The sequence below is a fragment of the Hydra viridissima genome, unplaced genomic scaffold, assembly GCF_058129835.1.
Source record: "Hydra viridissima isolate aposymbiotic clone 2 unplaced genomic scaffold, HvirCarnegie_v1 scaffold_4, whole genome shotgun sequence".
NCBI lineage: Eukaryota > Metazoa > Cnidaria > Hydrozoa > Anthoathecata > Hydridae > Hydra > Hydra viridissima.
In genome coordinates, this window is record NW_028324303.1 from 20,445,727 (window position 1) to 20,461,113 (window position 15,387).

The following is a 15,387-nucleotide window of genomic DNA, read 5'->3' on the forward strand; positions in this document are numbered from 1 at the left end:
GCAATCCAGAAGCGAAAGACCAATTCCAAATCTGAGACGATCAACACATACCAAGCAGTTACTAAGCAGCTACCAAGCAATTAGCATGCAAAAAAATAGAGGAAGATTGGCTAGAATTCTGCTCTTAGTCTAACAACAAGTCCTCCTAATAAATCAACATGATCTCCTAGATCATTGCTTACCATTCTGCCAGAGTAATCCTATTTAATACTGTAAAAAGTTGAAACAAACATAAAATTGGATGGTTTCTCATATCAATCCGTTTTCGACAATATTAGTTCGGTTGTTGAATTTGCAATAGCATCTGCACATTTTGATACAAATTTAACCTTAAAAAACAGACCAGAATATTTTTCACTTATCGTCGTGCCGTCCTCAACTATCTGGAAAATTTTTTGGGTAACTCAGTAAATGCCTCAAGGTTTAGGTCCAGTAGCATATAAACTTACCCACAGCATACTTTGCAGTTACTACATATGTTGCCTGCTAACTGCCTATTTTCTTTCTATCTTTGTATACAGTTGCGAAAAATAAAATAGCACCACTAAGCGTATTATCCTTTTTGTTAAGAAAACACCATGCAAAATAAAATTTTTTTTAAAGCTTTGCTGTTTAAAATATTAGCTAACATGTTTATTTTCTAAAACAAATCATTTTGGGAAAAAAAACTGCTTGGTGTTGCTCGATTTTAATCAAAAATGCCAATTCTGACCGAAAAATAACATCGCACCACGCACTCTTTTGTTGTAAAATACTCTGGTAACGGTAAAAATAATTTTGAAAATAGCAAGCGTTGGGGTTTTTTTTGCTGTTTTAATCGGTTTATGTTAGTGCGTATTAGTAGGAGACATTTACATATAAAAATGGGACGCGGAAAACATTGTAGTGCAGAAAAATGAAAACTGATCCGAAAGTTGGTATCAGCAGGGAAATCTTATAGAGAAGTTGGTCGTTTAGTTGAGTGTTCCAATAAAATGATAAGAAATGCCATAAAATTTCAAGAAAAGCCTGAAACACGTGGTCGAAAACGTTCTATTTCAACATTGCTGGCCAATCGCTTAGTCCGACAGGCTAAAAAGGAACCTTTTAAAATAGCTACCGAGATGAAAAAGGACTTTAACATCGATGCAACAGTACAAACAGTTCGGAGTTGTCTGCGAGTTAATGGATTAAAAGCCTGTAGCTCCAGAAAAGTTCCACTTCTAAGTGCCAGACATGTTGTAAAGCGTATTGCGTTTGCTAAAAAACACTCAAATTGGCCACTCAAAAAATGGAGGAATGTTTTATGGACAGACGAAAGAAAGATTGTGCTTTATGGTGGAAAAGGCTCTCGGGCGTATGTCAGAAGATCGCCGAATGCAGAATACAATCCAAAGTATACTATCAAAACTATTAAACACGGAGGTTATAGTATAATGATATGGGAATGCTTTTCTTATTTCGGAGTAGGGCCCATTCATCACATTACTACTATTATGGACAAACACGTTTATGTTGTTATATTGAATAAAGTGATGTTGCCGTATGCAGACTATGAAATGCTATTGTCCTGGGTGTTCCAACAGGACATGGAGCGAAATTCCGCTAAAGCGATGTCAGGACTTGGTTAACTCGATGCCAAGACGTTGTGTAGCCGTCATTGCTAATAAAGGTCACGCTACAAAATACTAATATGTTAAGAAATAACTAATATTCATTGTAAAATGTTTAAAACAATTGATCTCATAATATTTCCTTATTTTAAAGTACACATTAAAGCTGTGGTGCGATTATTTTTTTCGCATTTTATTTGATTTTTTTGAATTTTTGTTTAATAAATGAATACTATATATTAAAACTTGTATATTTTGTTTTTTATAAAAATTATAAGCCATTTTACTTTTAAATATGCATTTAAAAGATTTTCAAACTATCAAAAATAGTTAAAAATTCTAATTTCAACCAATTTTTGGTGGTGGTGCTATTTTATTTTTCACAGCTGTATATTCTCTAAAACCTGGCATGAAACCTGAAATACCAACCCGAAAAGAAAAATACCAACCCGAAAAGAAAAATAAAGACAGCCCGTGTATTCTTAACCTGTACGTAACGGTGTCATCCTTAGTGGAAAGTGTATAATACTTCCACTAGTGTTCGGAAGGGTGGTGGCAGCCTTTATACATAAGTATCTTTAAGCAACACTCGTGTGTTGCATTACAGAAGCAAACCCTGTCAGCCCAGCTGGAACATTTTCTTATTCAAAACCAAGTAGCTAGAAAGATACGCAATACTGGCTGCAATTAATTGAAGGTTTTGAGGCGTACAAAACTAACCACAGGTTTAAAAAAAAACACAAACTTTTTTACCCAGTCTTTCATCAACCACACTACAAATACAACATCTAATAATATAAGTAAATGTTACTTAAAATCAACAACACTCCTTATTTTCAAGTTTTTGATCCCTTGGGAGTTTACCGTTGTCAATTAAGGATCTTCTTAACAGAAAATCGTTACAATCAGGATCGTCTCCGGGATGAGAAACAATGGTATTTTTCATATAACGACACGACTCGTTTTCCATGTAAAAACCTTTTGCGCTGCGTGCTGTAATTCCTAAAGAGCCAGTTTATTTCGGTTCAATAAAAAGTTGCTTACCAAACTTTTTGTTAAAATACGTTGTTAAAAAACGAAAAACCTCAACAAATTTTTTATCGTTAACAAAGTTTTATCGCTAAATTTTTTTTGCGAAGGAAAAGACTAAAATTACCTGCTAGAAATACAATTTCTCCAACATACGCGTCATCGATTCGCCATACTTTATCCAAATCAAAAAATGGAATCATTTTGCGAATGGTGGAGTTTGACAGGAAAAACCCTGCACCGGAGCAGTACGGGGAGTAGTAGTCGCTTTCATGCTCTTCTTTTGGTACCTTGTATCGACCGGTTCTTCTGACGTGAGCCTTATCGATTTTATTTCCAAAGTAGCCGTCTCCTTCAATGTTGCTTTTGACAAACTCTATAACGTTATCCATGTTCATAAAAGTATCGTCGTCTCCTTTTAAAACAGCTTTAAAGTTGATGTTATGCTTGGCCCAAATTAGTCCTATGATGACTTTTTTAGTCAACAAGTAAAAATCTTCAAACACGTCAATGTAAACAATATCTTTCTGCATTTTTGCTTCTTCCGCTATTTCCATCATGGGCTTTGCGTCGGGTACCCTTCCTACAACGAAAACTATCTTATACTTTTCAACGGCATTCCAGTTGGAAGAGTTCCCCCATGACTGTCGGATTCTGTCTCTTCGATTTCGATGCTTCACATAAGAAGAGATTATAATCACAGTTGTATAGATTGTAGCATTATCTTTTTCAACAGAATCAAATATGATATGCGAAAGTGCGTCTCTTTCTTTAGCAAGGTTCTCTTTTGGGATAATTCTTAAGGGGGTTGTGCTTGAAGGGGTTGTACTTGACGGGGCTGTGGTTGGGGTGGTTGTTGGCGAGTTTGATTTTAGAAGCTGAAGCTCTGCATTTATTATAAAAGATGCGATATTTTGTCCTGCTGTTGAATTGATCTCAAGGACAACTCCCTTTGAAAGAGCAATCAACTCAGAATATTTTGCAAACTCCGTCTTCAGTTGTATTAATTCAATACTTGTGAGTAAAATGCCCAAAATCATTGAACCCATAATCAGATATTTGATTCTAATTCCATACATCTTTGTAATCTTAGAAATAAAAATAGAAGTTTAAAGTTTTACGAAACCATATTGTATATGTATATGTATATGTATATGTATATATATATATATATATATATATATATATATATATATATATATATATATATATATACATATATATATATATATATATATATATATATATATATATATATATATATATATATATTAATGTTTTGGATTCGTTTTAAAAGTTTAAAAAGAAGTATTTGCCTTTGTTAATAAAAGTTTATATTAATATTATTAACATTATAGTATGTTAATATAAAAAAAATTCATGATATTTAATATATAAAAATTTTAATAATAATCTATATAAGTTTTTCAGCATTTCAAACTTTTATTAGCAGATACCATAAGCATGTAGTCAATAAATTGATAGACGTTTCCAAAATTAAACTCAAATCTTTACTTAAAATTAGGGAATTGATCTTAATCATTCTTTTAATATTTAAAAAATTTTATCTTAAACCTTGAAAACCGCCAATATTTATATAAATATTTATAGAAAAAAAATTGCATAAAGTAATTAGTCTATTTTATTCGAGTAAATGATGAAGTAGACTTCGATATACAGCATTTTGCAATTTTGTAAACGAAACAATTAAATTATCATGGGGCCAATGTTATAAACATAAAACACGAAGTTTTTACCGTAAAAAAGCGAAGAAAAAAAAAGCCCATTGCTATAAACATTCAAAAAATTCCGTTTTTAAGATAAAAACTTCGCTATTAAATCCAATGCTATAAACGAACAAGGGAATCACTTTTTGAGATAAAAAATGCGTTTTTCGAAAAAAAACTTCAGATAGATTTTTGATCTCTATTTTAGATATTTTATAGTGTATATCAATTTTATATATATGTAATATATATATATATATATATATATATATATATATATATATATATATATATATATATATATATATATATATATATATATATATATATATATATATATATATATATATATATATATATATATTTAAAGGTGCTGCAGGGAGACAACTCACAGAATTAGATAATGTTGTTTTAGACATTGTTGACAGGAAGTCAATAAATGTACCTGGAATCGATGTTCCTGATTTTAATATCTCTTTTTGTACAAAAGATGTTTGTACAAACTTCAAAATCTTCAAAGTCTTCATCCGAAAAAATTAAATCCGTGTTCCTATTTTAATTTTACACAGTTTTTTTAAACACCAAATACTAGAATGTAAAAATATTTATAAAAATAGAATAGACAGCATAGCCTACTTGATAGCTAATAAAATTTATTAAGTAGGCCTACTTAATAAAATTTAAAAAAAAATTGTTGTTTTCAACGACGTATTACGAATAAAAAAAGTGCGTGAATTTTAGTGACGTATACGTTTTATGCTTTATAGCAATTGCTGAAAAAAATACAAACAGCGATAAATTCATCGAGTTTACACATTTTTTTACGTAAAAATAGTTTACTTAAAAAATTGCGTTGTTAAGAAAGATTTTTTTTCTCGAAAAAAACTTCGAATTGTTTATAGCATTTGCCCCAGGAATAATTTGAACACGAGTCTGTGACGTGTTCTGTGACGTATGGTCTGTGACGTGTAGCCTGTGACGTATGGTCTGTGACATACTGGTTAAGGAATTAAAAATATTTATTTTTCGTCTTTATATCTTTTTATGCTCTTGTAACATTTTTTTTATAATATAAACAAATACTACACTAGTGGCCATAGGAATGGACATCCCTTCAAAATGTATGAAAACTTCACTTTGGTGTGTTTTTTAAAAGAAAATAACCATATTTATGCGGTTTTCTATATTGATTATTATTTTTTGATATGTTTAGATCTAAAAAAAACTAAAGTTTTGATTAAAATTCACAAATTTAATACAAAAATATAACAATTTAATGGCAAAGTGACAAATTATGGTAAATTTACGTTTTACAGCTTTCCAAACATGTTATTAAAAAAATGGCTTGTAAAAAAAAAAACTTAATATTTTGTTGGATATCCATTATTTTTTATTACTGCAGCAATCCTACGAGGCTTTGAGTCCACTAAATTGCCCAAATCTTCAGTGCTGATCACGTGAAACCAGGACTTGATTATCAGTTACCAGGTTTTTCTTTCCTTACAAGTTTTTTCAGTCAAGACCACAGGTTTTCAATCGGATTCAGGTCCAGACTGTTTCCAGGCCACTTCAAAACGTTTATCATTTTAGCTTTAAACCAGTTTTTGACAGTTTTTGCGGTGTGACATGTAGCACTGTCCTGCTGGAACACACAGGTTTCTGTTTTGCCCTCAAACAAATCATCAGTCGATGGGAGTAATTTGGCTTCTAATATGTTTTCTTGATATTTTTTGGCGTTTAAAATACCATCCACAATGTGGATACGACCCACAGCATCTCTGGTCATGCATCCCCACACCATTACACTTATGGGATGCTTTATTGTAACCAATGTGCACTCAGGTAAAAGATCTTCACCGGGCCTTCTTCTCACATAATTGATTTCATCACTTCCAAAAATGAAAATTTTGCTTTCATCACTCCAAATAACTTTTGCCCAGTCTTTCTTTGTCCACTCCTTGTGTTCTTTTGCCCAAATCAAACGATTCTTTTGTTGTTTTTGTTTAAATATGGTTTTTTTCAGGGTCTTCTTGCTTTTAAACCATTTTCAAAAGCCTTCGGCAAATTGTTCTTGAACTAACCAAAACTCCGGCGGCCTCTAAATCATTTTTAATTTCAGCTGAAGTTGCTCTTCGGTTCTTAAGTGCAAGCCTCATTATCATCCTGCCATCGTTGGCAGTTGTCTTCTTAATTTTTCCATTTCTTGGCATATTTTTGAAGGTATTGGTTGCTTTAAACCTTTCGCTCACCTTCCTCACTCCAGATTTTGTTGCTCCATTTCCCAACTTTTTGGCGATTTCCATGTACTAATAGCCTTCTCCACGTAATGTAACAGCTTTCCATCGCTTTGTAGGTGACCAATATTCTTTCGCCATTGTAAATAAAAGTACAATTTTAAAAAACACACTAAATCTTCAAGAGCACTGTCGACTTTTCACCAGCAATTGTTGAAACTCAACTAAATGACTACAAAACAATGATCTTGTATTTATAGCTTAAAAGATTTATGGATAAAAATGTTAATTAATAACGTAATTAACTATTAGTCATCACAATAAATAGACTAATTTTCATAAAAGCACAAAAGTAATAAGACATTCACCTTTTACTGGAGAAACCCATTAGCGAAGCAATGACTCACTTTTGACACCAATTAACAACAATAATCCATAATTGTGTTTAAAATTGATATAAACGATTAAAATTTACGATTTCCTATAAGCCAAATAATAGATGACGTGGTTTAAATATAAAAATAAATAATTAAATCCACCAAATGCATAATATGTCAACTTTTCTAAGTGAAATGGTAAAAATTACGGGGGTGTCCATTCCTACGGCCACTAGTGTAAATGGGAATAGTGATCTCCTTCCCACATTCTTACCTTCCCCACCCTCCCCATCCTCCCTAAATTTATTTTTTACAAAATTATAAAACATTGTAGTGAACATTCTTCAATATTTTGTATTTCTGTCATCGATGACCTAGAGGTAATCGAGACTTCAACTAGCCTTACGTTAAATGTCAATAAATTAACAATGTAAATAGGTGCATTATTAAATGTTACCGCTTTGTGGCTGAAATTCCGTAGCGTACAACTGTATAACATTTTTTCATTTATTTATAAAAATTTTGTACAGAATTTTTCTTTTATTATCACGATTTTTCTATTTATAGGGTTAGTTTGAGACCAAAACCCTAACGGTTTGAAATCTAATTGTAGCTCAGTGACCGAAAGTAACAAAATAAGTTTCATAAAGTGTTCATAAGTAAAAAAATGTAAAGAACAAAAAATAAATAAATATAATAAATAAGTGTAATTTTTAACCACACAACTCAATCTTTAATGCTTGACACACCATCAGTACTTGAGCAGTGTCACAAAATATAGTTGGTCTCAATTATTTGAAAAATCTTTTCAGAAAGATTACTCATTTGCTCATTAATTGAGCTAAAAACTTGCATCAACATTTGAGGTAATCCTACTTAAGATTACAAAGACAAATAATCTAAACAAAATAAGTAAAAAAAAATGAATAAAATGGCAGTGTAATTAAAAATGATAATCAACAATAATACTTCTCAGCCCACGTTCGAAAAAAAAATTTTTCTATTATTACATTTCGTATGGCTTTAATTTACCTTACCTAATTTGTTATGGCTTAACTAATGGGCCTGAAGGAATTACGGATCGCAATATCATTTAGTCACTTTATTCTGAATCAATCGGAGGAATGCCACTTGGATTAATCGAAGTGGTATCTTAATCAGAGTCTATTTATTGAAGATTCTAAATTTAAAAACCGGAAATTTTCACAAAGAAACCTTTGATTTAAAAAACTTGGATTTTGAAAAAAAGTTGATTATGTGGGTGAATTTGAAAATGCAGAACAAAATTCACGAGGCAAAGCATTGATGCTTTCAGAAACCATCATCGATCTCTTTTACAATGATAAACCTTGTTAAAGAAGCAATGGTTGGACAGATTTAAAAAAAAAAATTTTTTTTAAATAAGTTTAGCAAAATTAAATGCGCTCTCCACCAAAACACATATTAAAACTAATAAAAGCATTATAGTACGCTACCACTGATCTCTATAATAACTGGATAGCGCATCTCTAATTTCAAAATTCACACCAAAATCGCCATATTGGAAAGCCCCAGAACAATGAAATCTGATATGTGCGATAAAGCGATAAAGCGATAAGCCGAAAAACAGAACTTAAAGCAAAACTTATGGGATTAAAATTTTTGAGGCTTTCCAATATGGCGATTTTGGCGTCAAAAAATAAGAAGTTTTGCTCGGAGTTGCGCTACTAAGGAACTTTTAAAAGTATCAAAAGCATATCGGATATATTATCAAAAGCATATCAGTTCAGTAATTGATAGCATTTATTGCTCTTCACAACCTTAATACATCTATGAGGAATAGACTTAATAAATTTATCAACTGGTTAAAAAGATAAATCATGAGTTTACTGTATGATAAATAAGTAAATATAATAAATAAACATAATAAACACACATAAAAAATAAATATAGTAAAGAAATATAATAATTAAACATAATCAATAAAAATAAAAAATAAATACAATAATTAAATATAATAAATAATTATAATAAATAAATATAGTAATAAAATATGATAAAGGAATATAACGGCTTAACAAAACAATGACTAAATCAAGAAAATAAACAAATAAGCATAGTAAATAAAGAATATAAACAACAAATATAACAAATAAAGAAAAGAAACAAAAAATTGTAATAAGTATAAGCTTTAAAATTGATAAATAGGTTACATAGTATGTTAAATAAGTATGCTAAATAAATATGTGTAAAATAATAATCATATTAAACATACAAGTATAATAAAACAACATAATAAATAATATCATAAGTCACTTTAACAAATTAATATGATAAATAGAAACAATAATATGTAAAAATAAATATGATATATAAATATAATAAATAAATCAGTTGATAAAATATTGGCAAAATTTATTGGCAATAATATTTATTACATTATTTTTATGAATTTGAAAAACTAATTGATGGAAAGTATTAAAAGTTTTCAAATTATGGAAAATGTAGTTTAAAAAATTTAATTATATAATAAATAGAAAACATAAATATACGACACAGACTAATACTTGAGAATGTATAAATCATTTTTAAAAGTACACAAGATAATTGTTCAGCTTTAATAGCATTTATAAAAACGTACATTTAGAAGCGAATTTTTTGAGTTCTATTGAATTTTTTTAATCGAACTTCAGAATAATTTAAAACTTGATAAAATTCAATGGCAACATTTTTAACCACGTAAAAAAATGATGAGGTAGGTTTTAAGCTTCCTTGTTTCTGTCAAAATATGGAAGCGGTCGCATTTTCTAACATAGAAGTCGTTTTTGATTCACAACTCAATCTTCAATACCGGGCAAACGATCAGTACTTGAGCAGTCTCACAAAATAGTTTTAATTTAGTTTTTCAGTTAGTTTTAATTATTTGAGGAGTCCTTTGAGAAAGGTTACTCATTTGTTCATTCATTGAGCTAAAAACTGACATTAACTTTTAAGGTAATCCTACTTAAGATTACAAAGACAAATATTCTAAACAAAATAAGTAAAAAAAAAAAAGAATAAAATAGCAATATAATTTAAAATGATAATCAATAAAAATTCCTCTTAGCCCACGTTATTTAAAAAGTTCTGTTTTCTATTATTAAGTTTCATATGGCTTTAACTTAGTTTACATAATTTTTTATAACTAAAAAATGAGCCTGAAGGAATTACAGATCGTAATACTATTTAGTATTGAATCAGTCGGGGGGATATCACTTGGATTAGTCAAAATGATATTTTAATCGGAATGTATTTACTGAGGTTTTTAAATTAAGCTTCAGCATTACTCAACTAAACAGACAATGGTGCTTTATCATCAGAGTTTCCATAAATCCTCAGCATTTAGGCTGGAAAATTTTGTTTGTCATTGTATTACAGTTATTATATTTACATCAAACCATTGCTTAATGAGTTTTGATGTGTGTTTGGGGTCATTTGCCTGTTGGAACATCTACTGTAGAGGCATATTTATCTGCAAAAGGCGGAATTTGATTCTCCTGAATTGAAATATATATGTATTTTTAAATTATACTTACTGTAAGATAGAGTGGTTTCAGTTCTAAAAATCCTGGAAAGTACCCTCAAAATATTAAGTGTTTGTCACCCCTTTGTCTCAGTTTGGTTGGTATGCATTTATTTTAATCGTCTGACAACCAAAAGTTTGATAACCATTGAAAAAAACTTCTCATATTTTGCTTATTCCCTGAATCTTCCGAACATCCGAACCTTCCAGGCTTACTATCTGAATCTTCCGGGGTGTGTTTTTGAGTCATCATTAACTTAAAATTATAAAAAAATCAGCTTCTGACATTTTTATACTTTTTACGTAATTCACTTTGTGTTGTTTCAGCATTAACTAATCATTTTATTTTGTTTGAAAATTTATATTTATATTTATTTTATGTTTAATGCGTGCGATTCTTTCAGCAATAGTTTTGCTGTAAGCTTCTACCAAATAACATTTGTAGTATTGTATGTAACATAAAGGACTAGTTATAAAGCAGTTTCGCTTTCCTAAGTGAAAACTCTGATTCGAAATGAACAGTTTCTGATAAAGTTGCTGCTTTACAGGTTAACGGTGTTGAAATATTCCGTTTGTTTTGAAATGTTTTTATTTTTATACTGTTTTGTAGGGGAGATGGGGGCGCATTGATCGCCATAGCAGTGTTTTGAAAATTGCGCAGAACCTGAAAGAGATGTAAAAACTTATTAACTACGAAACACATGTAGAACTATCTGGCTTTTGGAATATATAAATATTTTGATTTAAAAAAATGATAAACATGAATAATTTTAACTTTTAAACAACCCTCTCAAAAGATCAATGTACCCCAAACTATGGGGTACTATGATCTCCGACTTGGGGCACATTGATCTTATATGCGTAATATTATCTAAACGTTTAACACTTCTATAACTAAATCTTGTAAATAATTTAGTCAAAGGGTAATATTGTATAACATATAATACATCTAAATTTTTAAATTATTTTTTAAATATAGCAGTTAAACCCACTAGTCTAACTTTTAATTAAAAAATGTATAAATCACAGCAGCTATAAGCTACCAACTTTATATACGTTTAAAACTTTACAACAACTTGAAATTTATAAGAACTGAAATATTAAGACTGAAATAAGAATACAAATTTTAAGTTTACAAAACTTGTTAAAAGTACAATATTTTGATTAAGAATATTTCATCATTTGTGAAAGTCAAGTTGTGAAGCAGCTTTTGGTTTACATTGTTTTTTATTCCTAAGCAAGTAATTCTTAGTTTCTTTCTTATCTTTTGTGGAGACTTTTTGTTGATTTTTGGTTTGCTTCAAAATTTTCTTTTCTTTTGACAAACGAATTTCATTTCTGACAGGAGTATCAGTCAAGATCCTTGTTTTTAACTGCCTACTTTTAACATTTTTTTTTCTGGCAGATGCTTTTGGGTAAGGTTTTAAAACCTCAGGTGAGATTATAGAAGCAACACTTGTTGACACTTTGTTTAAAATACTTGTTTCAATATTTACTATAGTTATTTCAGACTCTATGTGATTAACATGTGCTGGTATCATTTCAGATTCCATGTTGTTGACAGGAGTGATAGTAACTGTATCTGGAGCAGCTCTCTGTAACTGATGATGGTAAATATTCGTCATCTTTGAAAATTTCAGAATTGAATGGCTCAATGCCAGCTACTCTAAATCCTGTCTGTATATTAGATGGTGAGAAAGCTTTTGTATACGGTTCTCGAACTATTGAAACAATATCATAAATGGTCATTGGTCTTGGGTTTGAAACCATCCAATTATCACATGCAGAATTGTAAAACCTTTTCAATGGTCCAAAAACAGTTCTATCTAATGGCTGCAATTTATGGCTGCAATGGGGAGGAAAACTTATCATTGTAAATCCGTGTTGAATTGCAAGCTCCAAGCCTTTAACAGAAATATGACTTTCATGACTGTCGAGAAGTAACAAAACTGGAGATTCCTGAGAACAGTTTGAATATTTAACAAAATGTTTAATCCATTCTATGAAAATTTCTGAGTTCATCCAACCAGAAGGATTTGCAAATCCCACACATCCAGGAGGTCCTTCCTTAATCATGTAATCATGAAACTTTACCTTAGGAAAAATAAATAATGGAGGAATGGAATTTCCAATAGCATTAGAGGCACAACATGCAGTTACCAATGTTCCTCGTTCTGCAGATGTGATTCTTCCAACTTGTTTGCTTCCTCTACCAGCTAAAACCTTTACCGGCTTTTGAACGGTTGTTAAACCAGTTTCATCAACATTATATATACAGTTAGGATTATATTTATATCGATTTCTTACCGTTTTAAGATTTTGAAAAAACTCTCTTACAGTGTGTTTGTTAAAAGCTGTTGATCGAGCGAAGCTCGTTGCTTCAGGTGTTCGTAGAGACAACTCTGGTTGTCTTTTCATAAAACCTTGCAACCAATCAATGCCTGCAATTTTATTTTTGAACCATGATGATGGGCATATCTTATTGTTTTTTAAAGCAAATTCATATGCCAATAATCGCGTTGACCTAGTTGAAAGGCCATAGTTCATTTATGATGCAATTAGTAAATAACTTGATAAACTTTTTTCATCTTCTGCTGTAAAAACTTGTCTATTGTTGTAGTTAGGCTTGAAAGCTTCATTTGGATTAAGCCTCTTTTTACGACAATATCTTTTTAAAGTCATTCTATCTATGTTAAACTGACGTGCTACAGCATTCAGTTGTGTTTCTTTTTTAAACTTTATTAACAGCTACTTTCATTGTTTCACTTGGTATAGCAATTTTATTTGTTTTTTTAATTCTATTTCTAACCATTTTAAGATCTGTAAAAAAATATATCAATAAAAACATATGTTTTTAATAAATGCTAATATTTAACATAATAATATTATGTTAAAAATTTTTTAATTATTATGTTAAATATTATTCTTTTGATAATATAAAATAATAGTATTATTATTACTAGCTTATAACATAAGTAGATTTAAAAAATGAAATGCTAAAAGCTATTGTTTGTTTATATATAGTTTTTTTTTAAATTATAAATACAATTCCATTCGTTTAACTGTATTGCTTATAAACAAAAACATGGGGCACTTCGTCTTCTATGGGGCACTTTGATCCTCCGATCAATGGGCCCCGCATAGTCAAAGATCAATGTACCCCTATAGGTATAGGTAACATATTGATAGCAATATCTACTGTATAAATTACAGCCAAATAAAAATTATATATTATATTATACACCTAACACTTACAAATTTAAAATAAAATTGTTGTTAACCCATACAGACATCTAAATAAAAATATATTTGAATTATAGTACGATTTAAAAAAATCACTTTTTATGACGAAAAACAATATTTTCTTTATTTTTTTTGACGCTGATAACCTTATGAAAAAATATTACGAATAATCAATTAGGGAAGCATTATGGTTAATTAAATTGCAACCTCACTTCTAGTAAGGCAAAAATGAACGAGTAAAAGCCAAAAGATCATACTGCCCCGGCGATCAATGCGCCCCCATCTCCCCTATTCATACAAAAAAACAGTTAAAAGAGAGTCGTTACAAAGAAAAATAAAACAAGAATATAATCCACATTTATTTAACAAATAGAATATAGGTTTTATAGAATATAGGTATTTAACATTTATAGAATAAAGGTATGTAATGTTTAAGGTTTTTAGTTAAAGTTGTGTTATCATTATTTTTATGCATTTTGTTTCCTGGAAAAGCATTTTGTTTCCTGGAAAAGCATTTTGTTTCCTGAAAAAGCATTTTAATCTAGAGTTGTTCTAAATTAGTTGAACAGTGTATTTATATTTATTTACATTTATTTACTTTTTAAAGAAAAATATTTTGCATGAAAGAAGTTTTAAATTAAGAAAAATTGTTTTAAGAAAAAAAATCTTTTTCTTTACATTGTTTTCGGACGTAATCAAGGATTCTCTGTCGAGAAAATATTTGTCTCATTTATTCGTAAATTCGCGTTCCAGATATTAAGATGAACTGGGAACGGGAGGCGCATTCATTTTAAAACGTGATATAATTTAACATGATCCTATACGTTTCAGTATGATTTCGATAAAATATCGTTTGCGTTTTGATGTAAGCGATACCATTTCTGTATCGTATCGTTATTAGCGATAAATATCGATTTTCTTTTACGTTAAAAATGTATAACGATGTAATACGATAAATATTTTCAATATTTTACGATATTGTGCTTTAGATATAACTAAATGTTAAGTTTAAAAAAAATATTTTTACTTATTTTGCAATATATTTTGTTAATCTACTTATTAAGATATTAATAAAAATTAAAAATAGATTTCAAACGCCATTTATAAGATTAAGTTGTTAAGAACGGCTTAGCCGGTTAGGAGGACAATTCAGCTGTTTTTTTTTTTTAAATAAAAACAAAAGCACTCAAAAGCATATTCATTTTTTAAAGAAGAAGGAATATTTTTTTTGAGTTTTTCTTGTTATTCTTTCTTTAAATAATTATAACAATTGTGGTTGATTCAATTAAAATTCAGGCAAGAACACTTTTTTAATTAGTAATAAATACTTATTATGAAATTAAAATTTCGTCCAGTTGAAATGTTGCCGATAATTGTGGTGAATGGAAACTTTCGGCTTCAACAAGCTTTAATTCTGTTTCTGCCGAAATTTCTGTTCTAACCATTTACAGTAATGAATCGAAACCTTTATCAGGAGGTTTTTTTTTTTAAATTTAGAAAACTTGTTTTTTACTGTGGGATCACGATGATTTATTGTGGGATCATGATGGTTTCCTAACTATATTGGTGCTTTAATCATTTGAGATTAAAGCAAATTTCAATTACAGCAATTGTAGTAATTTTAATTGAAGTCAGGTGATAAAA

General features: G+C 29.6%; 2 protein-coding genes across 2 annotated transcripts; both read right to left on the minus strand.

The window, feature by feature from the left end:
- Nucleotides 1-2,352: 2,352 nt before the first annotated feature.
- On the minus strand, nucleotides 2,353-3,707 carry LOC149890439 (N-acetyllactosaminide beta-1,3-N-acetylglucosaminyltransferase 4-like). Its single transcript, XM_090085412.1, has 2 exons — nucleotides 2,749-3,707; nucleotides 2,353-2,594 (listed from the first exon to the last, which is right to left on the minus strand). The coding sequence occupies exons 1-2, from the start codon at nucleotides 3,698-3,700 to the stop codon at nucleotides 2,410-2,412; spliced, it is 1,137 nt and encodes a 378-aa protein (XP_089941538.1). The 5' UTR covers nucleotides 3,701-3,707; the 3' UTR covers nucleotides 2,353-2,409.
- An 8,335-nt stretch (nucleotides 3,708-12,042) lies between these two features.
- LOC145183156 (uncharacterized) lies at nucleotides 12,043-13,047 on the minus strand. Its single transcript, XM_090085269.1, has one exon. The coding sequence runs from the start codon at nucleotides 13,045-13,047 to the stop codon at nucleotides 12,043-12,045; it is 1,005 nt and encodes a 334-aa protein (XP_089941395.1).
- Nucleotides 13,048-15,387: the final 2,340 nt, after the last annotated feature.